This window comes from Colletotrichum jinshuiense, chromosome 8 (assembly GCF_051148585.1).
Source record: "Colletotrichum jinshuiense chromosome 8, complete sequence".
In the NCBI taxonomy this organism is placed as follows: Eukaryota; Fungi; Ascomycota; class Sordariomycetes; order Glomerellales; family Glomerellaceae; genus Colletotrichum; species Colletotrichum jinshuiense.
Window position 1 is genome coordinate 692,392 of NC_139315.1, and position 21,384 is coordinate 713,775.

At 48.5% G+C, this 21,384-nt stretch overlaps 4 protein-coding genes across 4 annotated transcripts; all 4 read right to left on the reverse strand.

The window, feature by feature from the left end:
• Positions 1 to 336: 336 nt before the first annotated feature.
• Positions 337 to 1,191, reverse strand: EsH8_VIII_000202 (alpha/beta hydrolase; the record flags this gene model as incomplete). The annotated part of the gene is made up of 1 exon (XM_083269244.1): positions 337 to 1,191. One exon carries the CDS (start codon positions 1,189 to 1,191, stop codon positions 337 to 339), a length of 855 nt encoding a protein of 284 aa, XP_083129012.1.
• A 285-nt stretch (positions 1,192 to 1,476) lies between these two features.
• Positions 1,477 to 9,335, reverse strand: EsH8_VIII_000203 (uncharacterized protein; the record flags this gene model as incomplete). The annotated part of the gene is made up of 9 exons (XM_083269245.1): positions 1,477 to 4,484; positions 4,536 to 4,632; positions 4,688 to 6,858; positions 6,906 to 7,027; positions 7,579 to 7,913; positions 7,963 to 8,075; positions 8,123 to 8,246; positions 8,295 to 8,808; positions 8,869 to 9,335. The coding sequence occupies 9 exons, from the start codon at positions 9,333 to 9,335 to the stop codon at positions 1,477 to 1,479; spliced, it is 6,951 nt and encodes a 2,316-aa protein (XP_083129013.1).
• Positions 9,336 to 10,302: 967 nt separating this feature from the next.
• On the reverse strand, positions 10,303 to 11,589 carry EsH8_VIII_000204 (uncharacterized protein; the record flags this gene model as incomplete). The annotated part of the gene is made up of 1 exon (XM_083269246.1): positions 10,303 to 11,589. One exon carries the CDS (start codon positions 11,587 to 11,589, stop codon positions 10,303 to 10,305), a length of 1,287 nt encoding a protein of 428 aa, XP_083129014.1.
• Positions 11,590 to 19,898: 8,309 nt separating this feature from the next.
• On the reverse strand, positions 19,899 to 21,165 carry EsH8_VIII_000205 (uncharacterized protein; the record flags this gene model as incomplete). Its single annotated transcript, XM_083269247.1, has 6 exons — positions 19,899 to 20,188; positions 20,239 to 20,530; positions 20,589 to 20,670; positions 20,726 to 20,949; positions 21,012 to 21,082; positions 21,132 to 21,165. 6 exons carry the CDS (start codon positions 21,163 to 21,165, stop codon positions 19,899 to 19,901), a joined length of 993 nt encoding a protein of 330 aa, XP_083129015.1.
• Between the last annotated feature and the right edge of the window lie 219 nt (positions 21,166 to 21,384).

Sequence of the window (21,384 nt, forward strand, 5' to 3'; positions counted from 1 at the left end):
GAAAAGAAAAGCCACCAGAATTTGTAGCTCATTCCACGCATCTCTAACCTTCATCAAACATAGCAACCTAAAGAATAGGATTACATTAAAATAACACCCACATCCATATGGCTAATTATACCAATAATCCCGGAGGAAGCGCACACCTTTCTCCACACAATCATCATCTCTCTTTAACTTCAGGTAGAAGAGATGCTCGCCTGCGCAAATACTCAAGTGCACCGGTACTTCTGGTTGAACTGCTTGAAGACAGCTGACAAAGTTAGAGGAACAAGCAGGTGGTACCTAGGCGTATCAGCAACTTCAGTCCCTTCAAAGGGCAACGTGGAAGCTTTGTCATACCATGGTATCATCGCTTCCGTGCAGAACCCAGACAGGGACCATAGGCATATCGCTTCTACCCAGCGTTTCCATGATGCCTTCCAGAGCCGGTTTACCTTCTGCGGCACGCAGGCCTAACAACCGAGGCAGAAAGTTTTGCTGGGCCATGCACAAGAAAAGCTCCCACATGTCGGCCGTGGGCTCGCAACCCGTTCGAATGCTTCCGTGTGGGATACGCTTGATGTATTCTCGGATCTTTGCCAAAGCCTGCCGCGGAGGTGGAGGTCTCCTACCCATGAAGACGCGGGGCCGTGGCACCTTGTACTCTGGCTCTGTATCATCCAACGGGGCAGAAATCGATATGACGGCTCTGATTTTCACTCTTTCTCCAGCCTTTTCATCACCGCTCGAGTCTTGAAGCATGGAGTCCAAATGGAGCCCGGAATACACAGAGATGTAACCACCGGAACTCTCGCCGCAGCACAAGACGTTGCAAATATCGGGCTGCGGTAAGTTCTTCTGTTCCATGTACCGCGGCAGATCTTTCTGGACCCATTTCCAGAAGTGCGCAACATCGCTGAATACATCAGTTCCGTTTGATTCGGGTAGAAGTCTATAATCTGCAGTGATGACGATGGCTTCATGATCGAGTGCCAAGTCTAGCAGCCATTGTGTGAACCACGGCTCGTACATTCTGTGGCCGACAACAAAGCCACCCCCATGCCAGTAAACCATGACTGGGCATTTCTTATCAGGGACCTTAGTCGAAGTGGAAATGCTCACGGGGGTAAGAATCGTAGCCTCAAGGGGAACCTCGTTGATGGTGCGGTATGGCAGGTCGATGCGCGTGAAGGATGAAAACCGAGACATTGTTGCTGCTACACTGGATGAGTAGAGAATTAAGTTGCACAGAACAGGAAACTCATTCTCGCCAACTTTGGAGATTTCAGGCCCTCTTATAGCTTTTTGAAGCTGCTTGTTGACAAGCTCAAGCAATCCAGAACCCTGTCAACGTTAATATTAGTGTCCATCTCACATCACTCAACTGACAAGCTACACGCAATATTATGCACGTATTTTAATTATCTGACTGGTAACTCCCAAAACGAATGAAATTGTGACCGCCTCTACGGGACTACCTTATCCAGTATCTTTCTAACCCTGCTTATCAGATATCGCCCTAAGCCGCTTGGCCGCCATCTCTCCTAGTCGCTGTATACTCCCCCCGTTCATAAGTTCCAAAACAGAAACATCAACCCCCAGGTTTTGTTTCCACCAGTTTCGCAGCTCAATAGCAACCAACGAGTCAACTCCCGCGGCAGTCAGCGTAAGGCCCAGATCTAGTGGCGTCTCATCGTCACGCCGCATCAGGAATGTTGCCATGCGATCACGGATCTGACAAGCAATGAACTCGGCCGCATCGGGTTGGTCCAGCTGGCTTGGATCCTCGGCCATTGCTACCAGGAATGTCTTGATGCCGCTTGTCGTCGTGGAACCTTCGGTTGCCACCGTTTCAATGTTACGGTATATGGCCATGCGCGGGTCACGTTTCCAGATAATGTTGTTCTGCGGATCCATGATGGGTAATCGGCACTCCAAGGACTGGGTGATTTGGCTCGGGTTGTGGAAGTTGATGCCCTTTGCACCGACTAGTTTCTTCTCCACGATGGGTGGTGCCGTCGACCGAGCGATAGCAAGGTGCAACGCTTCGAGGAAATCCTGTTCCGAAATGAGGCGGCCAGACATGGCCAGCATCGTCTTTTTGGTGCCCGGTGTGCGGTTGATGTATCCCACGTCGTCTACGGCACCTATATCAATGACAGATGCTGCGAGGCCTCGGTTATGACGGTACTGCACAAAGGCGTCCATAAATGTGTTGGATGCGGCATAGTTGGCCTGGCCGTAATATCCGACCATGCCGCAGACTGACGAGAACAGCACAAAGAAGTCCAGGCTCTGATCTGCCAATGCATTGTGCAGATTCCAGGTGCCTTGTACCCTCGGTCGAATGACTGCTTGGTAAGTTTCGAGATCCATGTCGAGAACGCCAATATCGCGGAGAATCATGGCCATCTGCATAACACCGGCAATTGGCATAGCTGCCGTTGCGACGATTCGATTGACCATGCTTTCGTCCGACACGTCCCCGGAGAACGTTTGCACTTTGCAGCCCATGTACTCCAACTCCTCGATGAAGGTCGCATCTTCGTCTCCTTTTCCAGCAGATCGGGATAGGAAGATGAGATTCCTGGCCCCGTGGGTAACCATCCAAATGGCAATAGCCCGCCCAAGGCCACCCATGCCACCGACGAGCAGGTAAGATCTGTTTCCCCTGAAGCTTAGCTTGGGAATGGCAGGCTCCCATGGTAGGGTTTCTTCATCCTCTGGGAACCTGACCACAATCTTTCCGACGTGGGTGCCCTGTTGCATATACCTGAAGGCATCTTCCACCTCTGTGGCATCGAAGATAGTCACCGGGTGCACAGGCTTGATATAACCCTGGACATACAAATCCAGCATGAGTTTCATGAGCCGGCTGACCGTGGCAGTCTTGAGTGCGACGTGTCGTGAGACGTCTATTCCAAAAAAGGACCTGTTGTCCTCGAATTTGTCAAGGGCAAGCCGGGCACGACCGATCATGTCGCGCTTGCCGATTTCAACCATGCATCCGTTCGAGGCGACGCACTCCCAGCTGGCATGTAGCAGTTCACCCGATACAGAGTTCAGAACGCAGTCGACGCCATGCCCGTCAGTTGAATCCATGAGATCGTTGTAGAAGCTAGTGTCGCGTGAGTAAAAGATGCGGTCACGCGGAATTCCAAGTTCTTCGACGAGGAACTTGGCCTTCTGCTCGGACCCCACGGTACAGTATATCTCGGCTCCGATCCAACGTGCCACGTGGATAGCCGCGATGCCTATCCCGCCCGCTGCAGCGTGAATCAATAGCGACTGGCCCTTCTCAAGGTGCGCCTTATCCAACAGGCCCAGCAGAACTGTGACGTAGACCGAAGGCATCGTGGCGGCGTCCTCAAAGCTAAGATCATCCGGAATCCGGAGTGTGTGTCGACCAGAGCGCAGGACCTGCGTGGCCAGCCCCGTAGAACTGGTTCCGAGGGTCATAACACGATCGCCAACTCTGAGATGACTGATTTCGGCTCCTACTTTGCTGACGTATCCGGCGCCCTCCAGGCCGAAGATGTCAAAACCGTTGCCAAAGGCATCGACACTATGTACAATGCCCATGGCGATGAGCACGTCGGTGAAATTGAGCCCAACAGCTTTCACATCAATCTGTACGTCATCGTCCGCGAGTGCCGGAAGAGGTTGACCTGACCAATGCATGGTTTGTAGCAGTCCACGTTTGCGAACCATGACTGCCTTGGTGTCTGGTGGTGATGGTGCCGTCTCCCGTAACGCGTTCGGCACCGTGTACCAGTGAAAGCGGCCGACGTGTACCGCCCCATCCACCCAAGCGTACTCGAGGTCCGGATCCAACGTAGACGATACATCATCTTTGTCATGCTGTACCTTCTTGATCACGTCCACGACGGACTTGGCGGCCCCTGGTAAGTTCCAGTCCTCCAGCTCCATTGTTGCTAGGAGCATTGCAAGCTCTGATCGAATTGTTCTCGCCATTCCCAGTATCAATGCCGATTGGGGATCTTTTGCATTCACTTGAGCTGGGTTTATGAGCCACAGTACTGCGGCCTGTTGCAGTGAGTCAATGGTTTTGATGAAGCGGCCCCAGTCCTCGTGTCCGGGATTGTTGAGAAGTGGTTGATCAAGATCGACAAAAGAAATAAGATCTTGATCATTTGGAGGTCCTTCCTCATCGCCCCATTGGCAGTGCTGAATGCGATATCCTTGTGCTTGCAGTAGTATTTCCGTCTGCTTGGCCAGAGGGTGAATTCCGGATTGCCCCGAGAGCAGGGTGATGTCTCTCTGGTGCTCTTGCTCTACCGAAGGTCTCGCGATGATATTCGCATTGATGTTGTACGGCCTCTCGTTGTCGAAAGTCACCGCCTCACAGCCGTTGAAACCTGCCGTGCGTAGTTTCTTGTCCCACTCTTCCACAGGCAGATATGGAGCTTCAGCGCGGCCGTCCGCTTCTCCCAACCACCAGCCAGCGAACAGGCCCATTATATAGACCATGCTGCTTGTTACTGTAGATTTCTCAGTAGCTGTCACGTATAACAAACATTGGGAAAACTTACTCGGGGAGAGTTCTTGTAGAAATAGTCTACCTTGATCATGTAAGAGCGTCCGGACGTTACACAACGTCTTGTGTAGTATGGGTGTCGCGTGGAGAACCTGATAATGTGAGTGGTTCGCTCCAGATAACACACATACATTCAGCTATACTTACATTGGAAGCAATGATAAGATCGTACTCTCCTGGGTTGAAACCTTGAGAGATTGGGTCCTTCGAGATGTCTAGCACCTTGTATTCGATTCCATCATAGTCTTTAAACCGCTCTTGAGCAGCAACAAAGAACCCCGATGAAACATCGGTGAATGTGTATTGGAAGTAGAGTCGCTCGCCGAACTCGGATTGAAGCTGTGTAAGAATCTTCGCCGTGAGACCCCCTGTACCCGCGCCGATCTCCAGAATTCGCATCTGGGGCTGCGTATGGCCGAGCAGCTGGAAAAACTCGCCGACGTCCCAGATATTGTTCATCCAATCATATATACCAGCCAATGTACCATCATGGATCAGAAGGTCCAGAAAATCAGTTTTACCTTGGAATACGTTGACCACCTGATCGTATGTTCGCCACACGGATTCCGCTATGGCGCCGATGCCAGCCGCTTTGCATTCCTCGAGAACTTCTGGGATGAGTTTATGGCGTTCCTCGGCTGTCATGCGTAAAATCTCTTTTGTGTCGACAAGAGGGTACCCAGGTTGGTCGAAACGGGGGATTTGGGACTTCATCCATTTTCGGTAATTTTCAAAATGAGGCTGACTTGACTCCACCCCCTGTAGATTCTGGTTCGAATCCAAAGCGCACATAACATAGAGCTTCTCTGCCAGGGAAATTTGTTCCCGAAAGTCGTACGTGGGCCGAGTGAGCTTGGCTGCATCGAGCAAAGAAATATCCGGCTTCCACTGCAGCTGGAGAGCAGTGAGGTCAGGTTCATCGTCTTCGGATTGGAGTGGAGTTCCCCGTAAGCCCTTCAGGACGAAAATGTTCTCCCCATTTTCTCCGATCCCGTATGAATGGCCCTCGGCATGATCCCGGGCTGCGGCGGCCTTATGCAAAGCAGTTGTTGTCTTGACGCGAATGTTCAATCCTGAACCGACGCCAACGTACAACTCTTTGATGAAAGTTGGCAGAAACATTTTGTTGAAGGCAGTATAGATGCCTTGGAAGGCTGCCACTGTCCAAGATTGAAGCATAATGTCCAGTGTAGTTGGGTGGAGAGGGTAGAATGACTCTGCCTTGTCGCCTTGATAATCTGTGATGTCCAGCACTGCGCTTCTTTCCGTTACCCCAGCAGTAATGTTTCTTAAGCCCGTAAAACGCGGGCCATAGTTCAATCCAACGCGATTAAACGTTTTGTACCACCTGCTGCTCGAAACCATTCTTGGTAAAGGCTGCGGAATTTCCTTCGCGTCTTGTGGTAGCTTTGATGCACGCCCATGGCGTACTAGGCCTGAGCAGTGTGTGTTCCATGCCGAACCGTCATACGAGACTATATCAAACTCGTACCAGTCGCTGTTGAGGGTTGAAGCTAGCCTCTGTGGGCGAAGTGTCGTGACCATCTCCTTAGAACCATCGGTCTGAAGAACCAAGGCTTGACGAAGCTCCACCTCCTTGACCGTATAGTCATGAGAGTTGGAGCCATCACCAACTTGGCAAGCTGCCTCGCCGGCCATGGCGATGTAGCCGGCGGCGGGAAAGATTATATCGTTACCCACGCAGTGGTCCTTTAGCCAAGGGATGTCACCAACGCGAATCTCGCTCCGCCAGGTTGGAGCGAGTTCGGTTGAGTCGAGAGTCCTAAAGCCTAAAAGGTCGTGCGGTGCATGCTTGCGGAATCTCCAATTTTTCATCACACGCGTCTCTGCCCAGTATGACCCCTCATAGTGCCATGGGTATGAAGGAAGGTTCATCAAAACCCGGGGAGGTGGGCCAGGTTCACGTGGAAGTGAGATTGCCACTCCTGCCGTGTAAAGTTGGCCAATCGTTGACAAGAGCTCCAACGTGTCATTCTTGCCTCTTGATAGAGTCGGTATGTGCTGCACGGAAACGTCCATTTCCTGATAGATTTGGCGTAAAGGCCCGCGGAGTGCATGATGCGGGCCAACTTCAACATGAGCCATACGAGGTGACTCATTCAATAGCGCTTTGACAGCAGTATGGAACAAAACCGGGTTCTCGAGATTCGCTTGCCAGTAAAGGGGCCCAAAATCAGATGCCTCGGACAAGACTCTCCCGCCGTAGACACTGGAATAGAACGGAATCTTAGGGGTTCGTGGGACAACATGCTGAGAGATGAGCCCGCAGTAGTTGCCGCTCACAATTTTCATGTGATCTAAGACACCGGTTAGCAAACTGACGTAAGGATAGATGAAAACTTACCCGAATGATATGCCATCTCAACCTGAAGCTTCCGCATAAACGCTTGGTTGTACTGGCTCTTGATCGTTTCCATGACCTGCTCCAAGACTTCTGAGTCGCCGGACAAAGTTACACTGGAGCCACTGTTTTCGCAAGCAATTCCCACCCCAGGAATCAAGAATGGGAAGATATCAGCTTTGCCGAGCCCAATTGCTGCCATTCCTCCTGCCTTCATGGGGACTTTGCAGACAAATCCACGGTAATAAGCAGTAATCAAAGCGTCCTCTTTTGACAAAGACCCAGCAGCATATGCTGCGGCTATCTCGCCACTCGAATGTCCAACTACAGCACAGGGAGTCACACCCCAAGTAGCCAGGAGGTCAACTATTGCAATCTGAAGAGCCGTACATAGCGGTTGTGAAAGCTCCGCCCGAGATAGCTCGGAGTCAACATTGGATGCGCAAAGTTTTTCTATTTAGTTAATTTCAGTCTCATCACATCATTCAACTATAGTTCTTTTGACTCACCTTCAATTGACCAGGATGGCGAATCACCCTTAAGCTCTTGAAGGACTCTGTCCATAGACTGAATATTTTTCAAGAAAGAGGGATAGTCGGCAATAAGTTGCCGTCCCATTTGTACCCTTGCTCTATTAGTTTCAATGTACTCTGATGCCATTGAGGGCAGTATTTACCATTGGGCGCCCTGTCCTGTAAACACAAAAGCTGTTTGCTCGATTTCTTGGCAGGTAACAGCGACAGGAACTGTCAACGGTGCTGTGCCGTTCGTAACGGAGAACGACCTGTATTTGAGACGCTCCCGCCTCTCTGCCAAAGTGTAGGCAACATCACTTAACCTCTCTGGATATTTCGAGAGATACTTGTCGTATCTTTGAACCATTTCCTTGAGAGCTTCTGGTCGTCCCACTGAGAAAAACAAGACTGTCGGCTTTTCTTTCGGTTCTTGTATAGCCGGAGGAATAGCTTTCGAAATTCCCAAGTTAAACGATGCGGCAGAGTCGATGATAATCTAAATGAAGTTAAAGTTTGAGAGTATTTGATGGAATTTGGAGACTCACATGGACGTTGGAACCCCCTATTCCATATGCTCCAATACTTATCCGTTCAGCTCGGCCCTTCGGCCAAGGACTTGCTTCAACTGGAACCACCAATTTGGATCTCTTCCATGGAACTAGAAGGGTCAGTCAGTCCACTGACGTAATACACAACACAACTTACTTGCTGGATTCGGGGTTTTGAACTTGATGTTGGGGATGATGGTTCGGTGTTCGAGAGAAAGCACCGCTTTCATGACACTCGTGATAGCCGCCGCTCCTTCGCCGTGTCCTAGATTTGGTTTGACCTGAAAGTCATTAGCAACCATTCACTGGTCAGGTCTGATTCGACTTACCGCCCCCAGATATACTCCATCTCTACCGAAGCAACGTGCAATGGCTTCCACCTCGATCGGATCTCCGACTGGTGTGCCGGTGCCATGCGCTTCGACCATGGCAGTCTGCGACATGTCCAGGCCAGCAGAAGCGTAAGCCTCCCTGATCGCAGCCTCGTGAGCATCCGGGTTTGGGTTGGCCATTCCACCCCGGGACCTTCCATCGGCATTAGCAGCAGAGGAACGGATGACAGCCCTGATGGGATTGCCGTCGCGGATAGCTTCATCCAACCGCTTGATGTACAAAGCAGTAACAGCCTCGCCTCGGGCGTATCCATCTGCAGACGCATCAAAAGATTTGGATGATCCTTCGGGAGAAAGAGCCATGAGTAAACTCATCGACACCGTTAGTCCAGGCGCCAATATCAGGTTGGTAGCGGCCACAATAGCCGACGGGATGGTTCCTTGGCGTATAGCCTCTAGGGCCTCATGAAGGGCTGTTCCGGCCGATGAGCAAGCCGTCTTGTACATGACACTATGACCTTGCGGGTTAATATACCGTATTATTTGCGTGTTAAAGGGTTGGAAAGCTTACCTAGGACCTCGGAGGTCATACTCATATGAGATCCGATTCACTAGCGAGAAGTCCAACGTTCCCATCATGAGATACGGGTGAGAAAAGTGGCTGTCTTTTTGGTGCATCTCTTGCCAATCTTCCGAGAACATGCCCACATAAGTCCCGATTGGCTTACCGCGCCAGTTCTCGCCGGCCCCTTCCAATGCCTCACGGACGACCTCGAGGATGAGTCTCTGATTCGGATCCATAAGCTCTGCCTCGGCACCCGCAATGGTGAACATTGAGTGATCGAACTGCGAAAAGTCGACATCATTGATGAAATACCCATGTTTGGTTATGACAGTGCCGTGCTTGCCATCTGGATTGTAGTAGGCTTCTGCGTTGTAGCGATCTGAAGGCGTGGTAGAGCGAGCATCTCCTTTGTTCACCAAAAAGTCGTAGAGAGCTTCATCATCACGTATGCCTCCTGGTAACCGCATAGCCATGCCACAGATTGCCACAGGAACTGAGGCATCGCTATGGATGTGACTCCCCCCATTTGTATTGCCGTTGACGTGACCGTTCATCCTAAAAGAATCTAAAAGAAGCAGTTGAATGATTCTGAATACTCAAACGACTAACAAAAACTGGCGAATATATAAGACTAGGTTCTGGGGTTATATTATATAGGAGCTCTATTCTATGCCTTAAAGAATTGTCCATACAGCAAGGTGTGATAAAGGAAAATGCAAATAATAAATGCAGGACTAAAACAACACACCTTTGTTCCAGTACGACTTGTTGATAACAGTCGGGATTCAATCCTTGCACACTGGCCCAATTTGTAAACCGCTACCATGGATGATGGTTCAACGATTACCAGGCTCTATGGAATACTGGAATCTTCTCCCTTGGGTGTCCAGGGTAGTCGCGATAATGGTCTGGATCGGATCTGCTCCTCATCAACAGAGTTGGCCTAGTTTGGGTGAAACTTTTTTCGTTTTTATTGGCTGTTCGTTGCATTTATCGCATCCACCAAAATCTCAAATGGCCTACTCCAGAGTTTAAAATGAAACCTCAAGATAAATTCAAGTTTTTACACACAAGAACCCTCACGGTCCCACCACACGTATCTCTCTACGGCATACACAATCATATTTAATTAGTTTTAGCACACTCTTTTCTCTGAGCATTTTTGCTGATCGCTTTCTTAATGTCTCGCCTAGACGGGTTGGAATATCTGTATAAAGTAGAAAAGATGGTTCTCAACGATGCGGGCGCCTCTTCCTTACCTCTCGTACGTACCAGCATTAAGCAACAACTTCATAATTCCATTTCTGGGTTTTATTGAGAAATATCAACCAAATGCCCGTGCGTCTGTAGACCCACAATTCCTGATTACCCAAGACTTTCTTTCCGTATGCAGACTTCAGTGCTGACAACCACCTACTACAGCCTTTCTAGCAATTACCACTAGGCTCCATTCTCCACGAAGCGCTCCTCGATGATGTCCCTGAGCTTCCCACTCTTTTCCGCATACACAAGATCTGCCATTTTGATCCATTCCGCCTTCAGAGGTCTAATATACCCAACTTGGAGATACTCTCCCCACTTCGGGAACTCGGCGATAAGGCTCTTCTCCAAGGCCCTGGTGGCTCCTTCGGCGTCTTCTGGCGACGCTGCAATCCTGAAAGTTACCTGATTGATGCCCGTCGCCCGCCGCAAAATCACCTGAAAGCTGTCTTGGAATCCTTCGCCAAGCGTGCTTGCAACCAATGACCGAAGCTTGGGTACGCTCAGGAACAGGGATCCGACTTTTAAGGCGACAGTTTCGCGGCCTAAAAGCTCGAATGTTGCTTGGTCGTAGTCGACCCAGTGCGCTATGTCGCCCATCGGGTATCTGACTGCAGGATGAAGCCTTCGCTTGACGTCTGTCAGAACGACCCTCCCCTTTACTCCAGGTTCTCTAATGACGTTACCGTCCTCGTCGAGGATCTCGAGTAACATCGTCGGATGGCTGACCTGGTATGTGGGCTTGATGTCTTCGTCCTGAGCACCCGGGCGACGCAATGGTACACCAATAAGACCACCATCTGCAGCCCCATACATCAGGGGCCTCGCCCGCATATTCGGGAAAGCCTTTTGCCACGAAGTTCGCAAATCCTTATAAAAACTCTCGCCCGCAAATAAAATCAAGTGAACGCTGTCGATGGTCTCTCCCTTTTGGACGAGATGGTCCACAACACGACAGACAGTGAACACGTTGCTGAAGATGACCGTGGCTTTGAACAGTTGCATAAAGTTCGCAATGTCCGGGATGGCCTCGTTGCCCGTGATGGGCAAATGAACGTGTGGGATATGGACGTGCTGCAGTGTCATGGTCATCTTGGCGAAGCCCGCATACAAGCCCCCGACGTGGAAGAGATTGGCAATGCGGTCGCCAGGCACAATTCCCGAGTTCGCAAACGCAGACCCAGAGTAAGGCAGGCTTTGATTGATCTCGTCACGAGCGACGTAAACAACGTTGGGTTCCGATGTCGTTCCCCCGGTTCTGAAGATTGAGCCATCGAAGAGGCCTCTTGTCAACAACTTGTTCTTTTTTGCCGCGTCCCAGTAACCGTCCAGGTCAGTCAGAGGGAGATCCTCGACGGAACAGACCCCATCGGGGGCGTCCTTCCACAGGCCACGATAGTAGTGAGAGTTGTCTCGTACATATTGCAAGAAATCCTGCAAGTACTCCGGTGATAGTTTGTTGTTCATGTTGAAATGGCGATTGAAGTCTTATTTATGAATCAAGTGACCTGACAGATAGAGTGTGTGAATTGATCAATCTCTCTTATTGTTTCGACGGAGAGTTTCCCTCATATTTATATCCAAAGCCTTGGAAATTTTGGTCCTCTTTTAGTGAATCGAAACTTCGCTGAGCTTCAAAAATATTATTCTCGGCCGCGCATGTCGAAAAGCCCTCGTGCTTGACTACCTGACAGTGATCAAACGGTCTTGGCATCCGCGATAGAGGTTGGCCTGAGCTGATTCCAACAATGTGGCTACTCTAGCCCTGACTGAATTCCGAGAAATTGAAGCTTGGGTATCTAGTGGTCCATCACACCTACTGCTTCCGGACTTATGATATCTAATCGCGCCATCTTTGTTCGACTCCATTGGACTTCAATTCTTACATCTGCCGGGTACAAGTTCTAATCAGCCCGCTGCCGAACTCTGTTACATTCATACACCCATCTGATGGCGATATACAAATTTGGAACAATAGCAACCAAGCAATCTCCTCAATTGGACGGGAAAATGATGCTGTTTTTCGTGTGATGTGACTACCGGTAGTTGGCCAAAAATGTGTATCCCATCGACTGCCCCCAATTTTGCCAAGACCGGAAATACCCAGGTTTACTCCAAAAAGGCCGATACATTATAAGCATTTGATTGGGCAAATGCTTCCTGGTACTCGCAGACAATACGTGTAATTGGCTCTACCCCTCCCTTGGCGAAAATATGGCATTTCCGCAGTCGATAAAGCGGCCGTCATTTTGCTTTCCCCCTTGACCTTGCTCCCCCTCTCCAGCTTACTCAATGAAAGGGGTTTAGATAATGCATGGAATCTGCATGTCATCAGTGGGCCGGTCCGAAGGATTCTTGCAACGCTTTAGCCTAGGCGGGACAGTAAAGCCGGCAGCCGTGCCGTGCCTTGAGGAGGAAACGATAGGCCATCAATTGCCACACCCTGCCTACATGTATATCCGTCCCATATGTCAACCCCTTTATCACCTTCAGATGCATCGACCTTGAATTATGAATCGCTTCAAGTGTACCTTGGATTGGCTAAAACCCCGCATGCCCTTGTGCCTGGCCCCTGCAGGCCGATGGGATAACTGTCAACTGCTACCGGGCACAGTATAGCCGCAGTCATACTTTACTTGGCGTCAGCCCATAGCGGGATGCTCAATGTCGTAGTCCTTGCTTCATATGGATTTAATGATGATTGGGTCCAACCATGGCTTATCTGGCGCCGTAGCGATCTATGAGAGACACTAAACTCACTCAACACCACCATACACTGAGTGTGACACGCAATAAAACCTGTGCCCTTCCGTGGTATCACCAGACTGAAGGCTTGTCTTGGAAGTTCCCCCACTACAGCCTGTTCTCTCGATTGGAATCATGGACTTGATTGACACCTTGCTCAACCAGCGCTCTGACGACTCTCCTCCTACAAGAACAAGCTCGTCTGATTTCCTGCGGTCACTTCAGGCCTTTCTGGATCGATATCAGATCGACACCATAGGGCCCTTTCAAATGCGAGTTGAGCCGACAAGCGATAATAATTCGACGCTACTGATCATGGGAGAAATCAATAGCCAAACGGGGTCAGAATTGGCATGGCCAATTTCAAGTCCACTAAATAATACCCACGTGCAAGGGAGGACAGGAGCTAGAGCCAGTAGAGGTTCCGGCTCGTCTAGCGTAAGTGTCCAATATGTGCGGGTTTTGACTTCGACTTCTTACCAGGAACAGAGTTCTTATCCTGAAAGGAATATGCAAGTCGATGGAAACGACATATCGCAAATATCTAGGTTCCGACCAAGTGGTACGCTTAAGGATCTCAATACTAATCACGTAGCAAGCTGAAAATATTGCTGTAGGGAACTTGTCCGGCTCATTTACTGCTTCAACCCCAATCTTCACATTTCCATCCGGCTTTTCTTCATCAAATCTCGGCATTCCGTCCGATTCTTTCATCCCCGGGACAGATGAAACACCCGGCCTAGCATCTCCCTTGTTTGACTCCATGAATCCAAGTGTGGCGGGCTCTCAGAACCAGCTAACGGATATATTCGCTGCTGATTATGATCCCTGCGGGCATCCTGTATTTGACTCCGATGGTGAGATTGATACCTCCTCTGCAGCGACTCGCCATGTTTCTGCTCCCCGCAAAGAAGGTTGCAAGGCATCCAAGAGGGACAGCCGGCCTCACAAGAGGAGGAAAAGCTTGAATACTTGGGACGATGCAACCGAGTTGATGGTGAGAGGGCTATCACAAAGCGTTCTATGCGAGAATTTCTACAGTCTTTTAGAATCTGAGCTACCCCGTTGGACGCGCGAGGGGCTATGGTCAGAGACACCACATGACCTTGCAACGCCAAGAACCACATCACCATCACCATCATCGTACTCAAAGCTGGAAAGGGCATATCTAGCCGTGTGCCAGCTAGACTCTCGCATGAGCAATGATCTGGTCCGCAACCGCATGGCACTCATCCAGCTGCACCTTGAGTATACTGAAACGCACCAAGTGCGCCGGCAAACATCAGCCAGTAATCGCACTACATCAACTCGAGGACGTGGAGAAGCGTCACATGTTATCGACCACATCCTGGAGAACACTCATGAGGGGTGGAAAATGCTGGACCTACGGCGGCAGGCCGAGCTGCGCGTCAAATTCCACGATAGAAAGAAGTACGGCAAACGCTGGTCTCAGCTTGCCAGCGCCTTCGGCCCAGGAATTCTATTAATCAGCTCCACAAAGCTAGCCAATGCGATGTAAGCATTCCCGACTCGCAATTTCTAGTCATGGAGTAGCAACTCCGTCTTTGCTCATTCGTCATTGGACTCATTGCTAATCTAATTTGGGATGGTTACAGAAAAAGCACTATTGTTACAGCCAAGATGTTGGAGGGTATAATAGAGCGCGTCAAGACTCTAGAACCAGACACTGTGAAGATTATAGGCATAGTTAGTCCGCTGGCTGAGTGTCTTTTAAAAAATGAGCGTTTTGACAAGTTCAGCGTGGACGAGATTTTGCGCCAAATTCGATGTGCTTCCGGGCGGTCACACGGGGAATGGCGATTCGATACATGACGCAAAGGAGAATCAGTTGATGTTAGTACATTATCACACATAGCCTCGCAGTCATAGAACAAGCAACAAATAAGTCGCGTAGATCAAACTTCTACTTTGATTAACAACGGAGTATAGAGTATGTAACTGGGTTGGATCTATTAGCAAGGACCTATTGTGCTGCTTTTCCAATTTTCGAAGCCGAACCTCGAACCACTTACCATGGACTTCTCAAATACGGATGAGTGCATTGTATGCGTTAGTAATGACCGTGCTGACGTTGCCGTGCACAAGTTCGATCAGCAGCTATCTCCAAGGCCGACGTTGCCTGCACCTCACCTATGAGCCACCCGTATAACACTGTATGTTGTACAGCACAATTAGCACACAGAAGCTTTTACAGTCTCTAAGGATTGATAACAGTGTCGATATTGCTTAAAGAGTTAAAAATTGTCGCAACGCGGCGTGAGGCTGCTGCTCACTATTCTGCCCCAGCAGACCGCCTTCGTCCGGCCGACTGGCCCACTATCAAAGATATTCCGCTGTACCATGTACACACAAAAGTGAAGATCTGCACACTTGTATGTGTGGTACTTTGGGTTATACCTGATGTCTGACACCCACGCGAAGCCGGCGATTACAAGCCGACTTTGCGTAGCCCCCCTAGTCTAGATAAATCAAGCCACTTTCAACCCTGAATGGTTTCCGATGGGAAATCCTAATTCGTGCTAAGAAGTGTGTTGTAATTTGATCTAAGAAATCACATGGGGTTGAATATATCGCCGCAGAGACAAACAGGGGAGTCTATGCTAAATAAATACGATGTACTTTCAGGCCAAACCCAAAGCCTCCCGCCTAGATTTACTTCTGGGATCGAGATACGGTCGCTCGCCCACACTGACCGCTCTATGTCCAGTTCTATGTCCCCGGGTAGAATGATCAGGCGTAGCTGCATGGAACGTGCTCCTGTTATCCCAAATCGCGACATCATTGATGTTTTCCCACCGGTGCCTTACGATCAAGTCGTGGTTCTCAACGAGCAATTTGATAAACCAATCCTCCAAATTTTTGCCCTCTTCCTGAGATACCCCATTTATCTCCTTCATATGATGACCAATGGCATAGAGAGACTTCCATCCCGTAACGGGATTGGTCCTTACGACAGGATGAACAGCTTCCAGATCAACCCCAACCTGCCATTTTCCAGTCAACCTCAACTTCATATACTAAGGTAAACCTCTTCATGGAAACTTACATTCTCAGGTGACCCACGTGGTCCTGGGTGAATCTTGAAGCCGTAGCGTTCGCCTACAGCTTTGAATACTGCAAGCCCTGCGTAGTGATAAGACGCTGTCAATGTCTCCAAGAATTTTTGGTATGGTGGGGATATTCGTTCATAGAGTTCGTAGCCGGAGGCCCACAGGGTATCTATCAGTATACAACATCAGTCCCTGTGTATGCAAAGAAACAAAGGGATCATATACCTCCACCAGTCTGTGGTATTTCAGTCAGACGAAGCATGGTATAATCAGCCGGCAGGGATTCAAAGGCGATGTCCGAGTGCCACTCTGCCTTCATGCTTTGCTTTTTTTGCGGTCGCTTTTCGTCATACACTTTGTCGGCTCTTTTGTCTCCACCAATAGTAGTCTGTGATTCTCGTGTATCCTTGTATACCTTGCTGGTTTTCTCCTTGAACCTCGAGCTGATGATCATGATCTCATCGTCGTTACCTTTATGAGCTCGAGCTTCTTCACTAACTGCAGAAATTGGGTGAATATGCAGTCCTGAAGTGTTGGGGCTTCCAGAAACCTGGCTTAGTCGCCGCATGAGCTCCTTTTGAGTCTCATCGTCGAGGCTATCTTGTTTGCGAAAGAAGACAACTCCACGTTGCGAAACTACACTAGCCGTCAATGCTGGTACACTTTTCTTCCAAGGCAGCTTACTTGTAATCGCGAGGTCTCTCAGGAGGTCGTCTGAGTTTTCTGCTCTGAGCCATTCAACTAGATCGACGCCCTTGTATTCTCTGCCAATGCATGGCGTCACGTCAAAATGGTCGACTCCGTCAAGTGCACCATTCAACTGTAGAGGCTCCCGGTATTGAGAAGGGAGAGGAGAGATATTATCCGCTGAAGGGGCCATGATAAAAGTTAGGAAGTTATGAAGTTGGCGAAGACAACTGGGGCTGGGTTGAGAAGAATTTCGTAGCGAGAAACTTCTTAAGAGGAGATGGAACCGTGTCTTAATATATATCCATCGGGCGCGAAAATGAACTAATTTCGACCTGAAAATAATCAACGCCTTCTCAGAAGCTATAGTACCAGCCTGTCCGAAAATTCAATCAGCATCAGTTAATTGCGTGTTGTGGTGTGATGAATGTTACACCCCTGCATTGCATATGTCGCCCTGCAAGCTCCCCATTCGAGTAGAGATTTCGTGGAGAAATATCAACAAAACTAGAATTGCTCCACGCTGCTTATGAATTAAAATGGCCTTTTCATAATTCCAGCCTTGTATCGTCTACTCACAACAAATGCATGGTCTCCACCGAGGTTTTGCATTGTTTATCAACAAGTATGAGAATCTTTTACCAGCTACACTGCAGCTACAACGGTGATGTTCTCAGCAAACGATGACTCAATCGGTTCGCGCCGAAGCTTCCTAGATAAAAGCTCAAACAAACAAGTTTCTACATCTTTTTTAACCATTTGCATTCAGCAAATCACCTTCTAGCATGCGAAGCCTCCGCTTGCAGCTGAGACATTCCCGTGGCAAATGCTCATGTCCTGTTCAAACTCCCAATCTCTTCGGGTGTGGTCTTCATACGGTTCTCATGATGGACTTCTGCTTCGTGAGAAATACACTGCTTCAATTTTGACGACAATACCAGGCGTCCTGATTTGAAATCAACCTTTTTCACTTCAAGTATTCATGCCTCGCATGCCTGTTCTTTTGAGTATGGCTGCAACTGGAGTAAGGCGGTTGATTTTCGGGTGCAGGCCAATGGTGACGAGAGTGAGCCTTAAAGTTATTTACAGGAATGCATCAAAGGAATGAAATCACGTAAACAAGTTGTTGGGCGCCATTAAGAAACGTATTGTGAAAACAGAAGGCATAGTGGAAGAAACAAACAAGGACAAAGCTGAGTACTTCAATGTCGCTGGTTTGCCAGTGCACGAAATGGGTCGCTCTAAGGCCATTCCTTTAGTAGACTTAATCATATTCATGAAAAACATGGTCGTCGTTCTGATATCCTGTACTGACGGTCAGTCTGGGGAAGGGAAATGGTTGATTGCATATTCCAGGTGTAGAATCCAGCAGGTGATTTGCGATTTTGCGGAGGATGTGGCAAGCCTGGCCATAAAATGAACTTCTGAAGGAAGAAATTAGTTGAACTTTGTGATGAGACGGAAACGTAGGAACGAGGTTCTTATAGGCAAAAGCGGTCGGTTGCTCTATAAAGAGATTGCGCAGCGCGCAAAGAGACATGGCCAAACTTACACTTTGGCCCATGGGGACGCACTCGGGAGCGCCCAGACGTTGAATGGACCCGGACACCAGCCGGGGCAGTAGGCTGTTCCGAGCGGATTCAAGGGAAGCCTCATTACATAGGGTCTTGGTATAACTTTGGAGCAGCTTTATGTGCCTCATTCTATTTCTTTTCCACCTCGGGACTTGAACTGTAAAGCACTGCATCGTAATAATCACTTTTCAACACAAAATCCACTCAAAGTTCTTTGATTAAATCGGTTCATTAAACAATTTCCAACTTTCTGGGCAGACATTCTCATCTCGATACCGAATCGTGTACTGAAATGCGTAGGCAATTATGCTCTCTTTGAAGTTGGAACATCACGATCTGCCAAGCATGTCGTATTAACCCCTTGGTGAAGTTGATTTCTATTAATAAAACTGTAGTAGCTTGGCTGTCTCAACTTCCTTTATTCTTCTTAGTCTAAAAGAGTGCCTCTCGACTGAAGGGAAATCTATTCCTGTCCGCTTGGTTTGATTCCTTATCATCCCACTTCGAAAACACTAGGGTAAATGGGATGTTGTTAGTTGAACTATCATACCATTCCATATTGATACAACTCAAACTTATAATTTCAGAGATTTAAAATTCTGCTGTCGCCCAGTCCATCTATCTCTGCACCCTTCAGTTCTGTGGGCTAAATAAGACTATTTTGACATTTGTACATCCTTTGAATTTCACATATAGCATACCAACAAACCATTCAGTCATCAGATCCAGCCCCAGCCATGAAGTTCACAAATGGAGCCGCCATCGTCATCTCGCTGTTGGCCACTTTAGCTGCTACCAGAGATTGCCCACTTGAATCCGACTGCATTCAGAAGTTATGCAAGGATCTCAGGTACACCAAAGGCCCGCCAGGCGGTATTTCCGATGAAAGGCCAATTGTCTTGATGGCTCGATGCAAGAACGACGCAGGTGTGGAGATCCGCACCTCGCTTGATCTCAGGAATTGTATCGCAAACTTTGATGGTTTTCTTGCTTGGTCGAATGGGTTGAGTTCCACCTTTACTGATATTTTTATTTTTCTCCCAAATTCCACTCCCAATATTCTCTTTATTTTATATGTAGTTACTCCGGTTCTCGCCTCATATTCTCTCATGTTGCCCTTATTTGGCTAACCAAGTCCATATTATCATGTAGAGGCAACCAAAATTGTCACGGTTGCAGGATCACGCAAGAGTCGGAAGAAAGTACTCTCGCCTTGAGGTGCGACTATTGCCCTAGAAAGCGTACCTTTTTGAATGGGTACAACTGGTCGTGGCTGGACCTTTGTAAGTAACTTTCATAAACGAATTCTCGTGCATGCTTATCCTGGTCTGGCTTACTTATGCTTGTTATCGCAGCGTACGGAATCTGGGTAAAGAATGGCGTCATTGGTTGCTATGAGCATGAAGGCAACGAGATTAAATAGAGCTGTCCACGAGCTCGAAGTCGAAATAGGGCAGAATTTCCTGATATGATCACTTTTACAATATCCGAAAGCAACTTTCGAAAATATAACATTGATTTTCAAATTAATTCTTGGACTTGGTACTCTTAGTGACACGTAATCTGCAAGTGAACTATTACTCAGCCTAGTTCGTCCACGCTCATAGATTCACCACGGTTGTTCAGAAGGTTTATATTATGTGTGACTTCGTATTTAGCACATATTATTGCGTTGTGTGTTTCCTGATGGAAGAGTTCACTAATCAAGGTAAACACTCTTGGCGCCGGCGTCGATAGCGCCCCAAGCCTTGGTAAGGAACTCCTCTGGCTTGGTAAACTTATAATCAGGCAGAAGCTGGTTCCACTCATCGGTAATTTTGAAGTTGCCAGCCGAGATTCCAAGCAATATACCAGAGACCAAGCTGGCAGAGAAAGCGTTCCGCATTTCAGGCGGAATCGCTGGATGATTGGCGATGGGCATCCAAGGTGCCTTGACTTCTCCAGCTTCAAGATCTTCAGCTTTTAGCTTCTCGACAGCAAAACTTCCACCTGATTCAAAGAGTTAGTCACTTCACAGTAAACGCGGGATGAACACGTACCACGAATCTTCTCGCCGAGTGCAATAAGCTGTCCCACAGTAATCTCTCCACCCCTGATTCCGCTAACAAGGGGCCACTCTCCTTCATGCTCAATAGCCAAGGCAACGACTTTCGCCACGTCCTGAGACGTTGTGAGAGTAAGTATGTCGTCTTCACCGCCATCGATCATGAGGGCTCGGCGTTGATAAAAGTCGAAGGGAGTTTCCAAAACATCAACATGTTTGGACGAGCTGAAAGGGAAGGTGAAGTAGTTCGTGAATAGGCCTGGTTGAAAGAGCGTGTACTCAAGAACCTAACACTTTTGTCTCAGCAAAATCCGTGTAAGTTTGTAGTAGAGAGACTCGGCTTACCTTCTTTTCTTTGTTCACCTCTGCAAGGTACTTTCGGGCGTCCTCCTTGAACGCATACCAAAACATGTGGTCGAACTTGGAACTAGATAAGAGATTATTAGTTTTTGATGAAGAACAGTTAGATTTTGGTTACTTACGTGACCCATTCACTGGGAGCAAAGCGTTTGACCCCAGCTCGAATTGAGGCATCGATCAAATCCCTTTGCGTATTCCCCTGTGTCTTGCTTCCCGGGTCCACTGTACCGGTGAGAAAAGAGAGCACGGTATGTACTCCTTCCAGAGCTTTGGCAAGGTGCTCTGCATCGCTGTAGTCTACCTTGACCCATTTGACCCCAAACGCAAGCTCTGTTGCGGGAGCGTCCTAGCAAGATCTGTAAGCTGACTGAAAATATTTCATGATATCACAACTAGATTAATTCAAACCTTTCTTGAAAGGATTAGGATTTCATGTTTTTCTCTGGCAACAAGAGCTTCGATTATCTCCTGGCCGACGTCTATAAAAGGGTCAGTAAAATCATATATCAAATAGAAAATAAAACCTACTTCCAGATCCTCCAGCAATCGCAATTCTGACCATGTTGGATTTTGTGTGCAGGTTTTACAGTTAGTTCTCTAGATGGGGAATGATGGGCGGAGATGGGATTTGAAGGGAAGTTGGCGCGTGTATCTGAGTTCAAGGTTGATACTGAGAGTGAATGCAACATTGAAAGGCGTAGGATGAACGTGCTACTTATAGATGAATTACATGCGGAATAGTACTACACGACAGTAAGAGTAGCATCTATTAGGCCTCCGC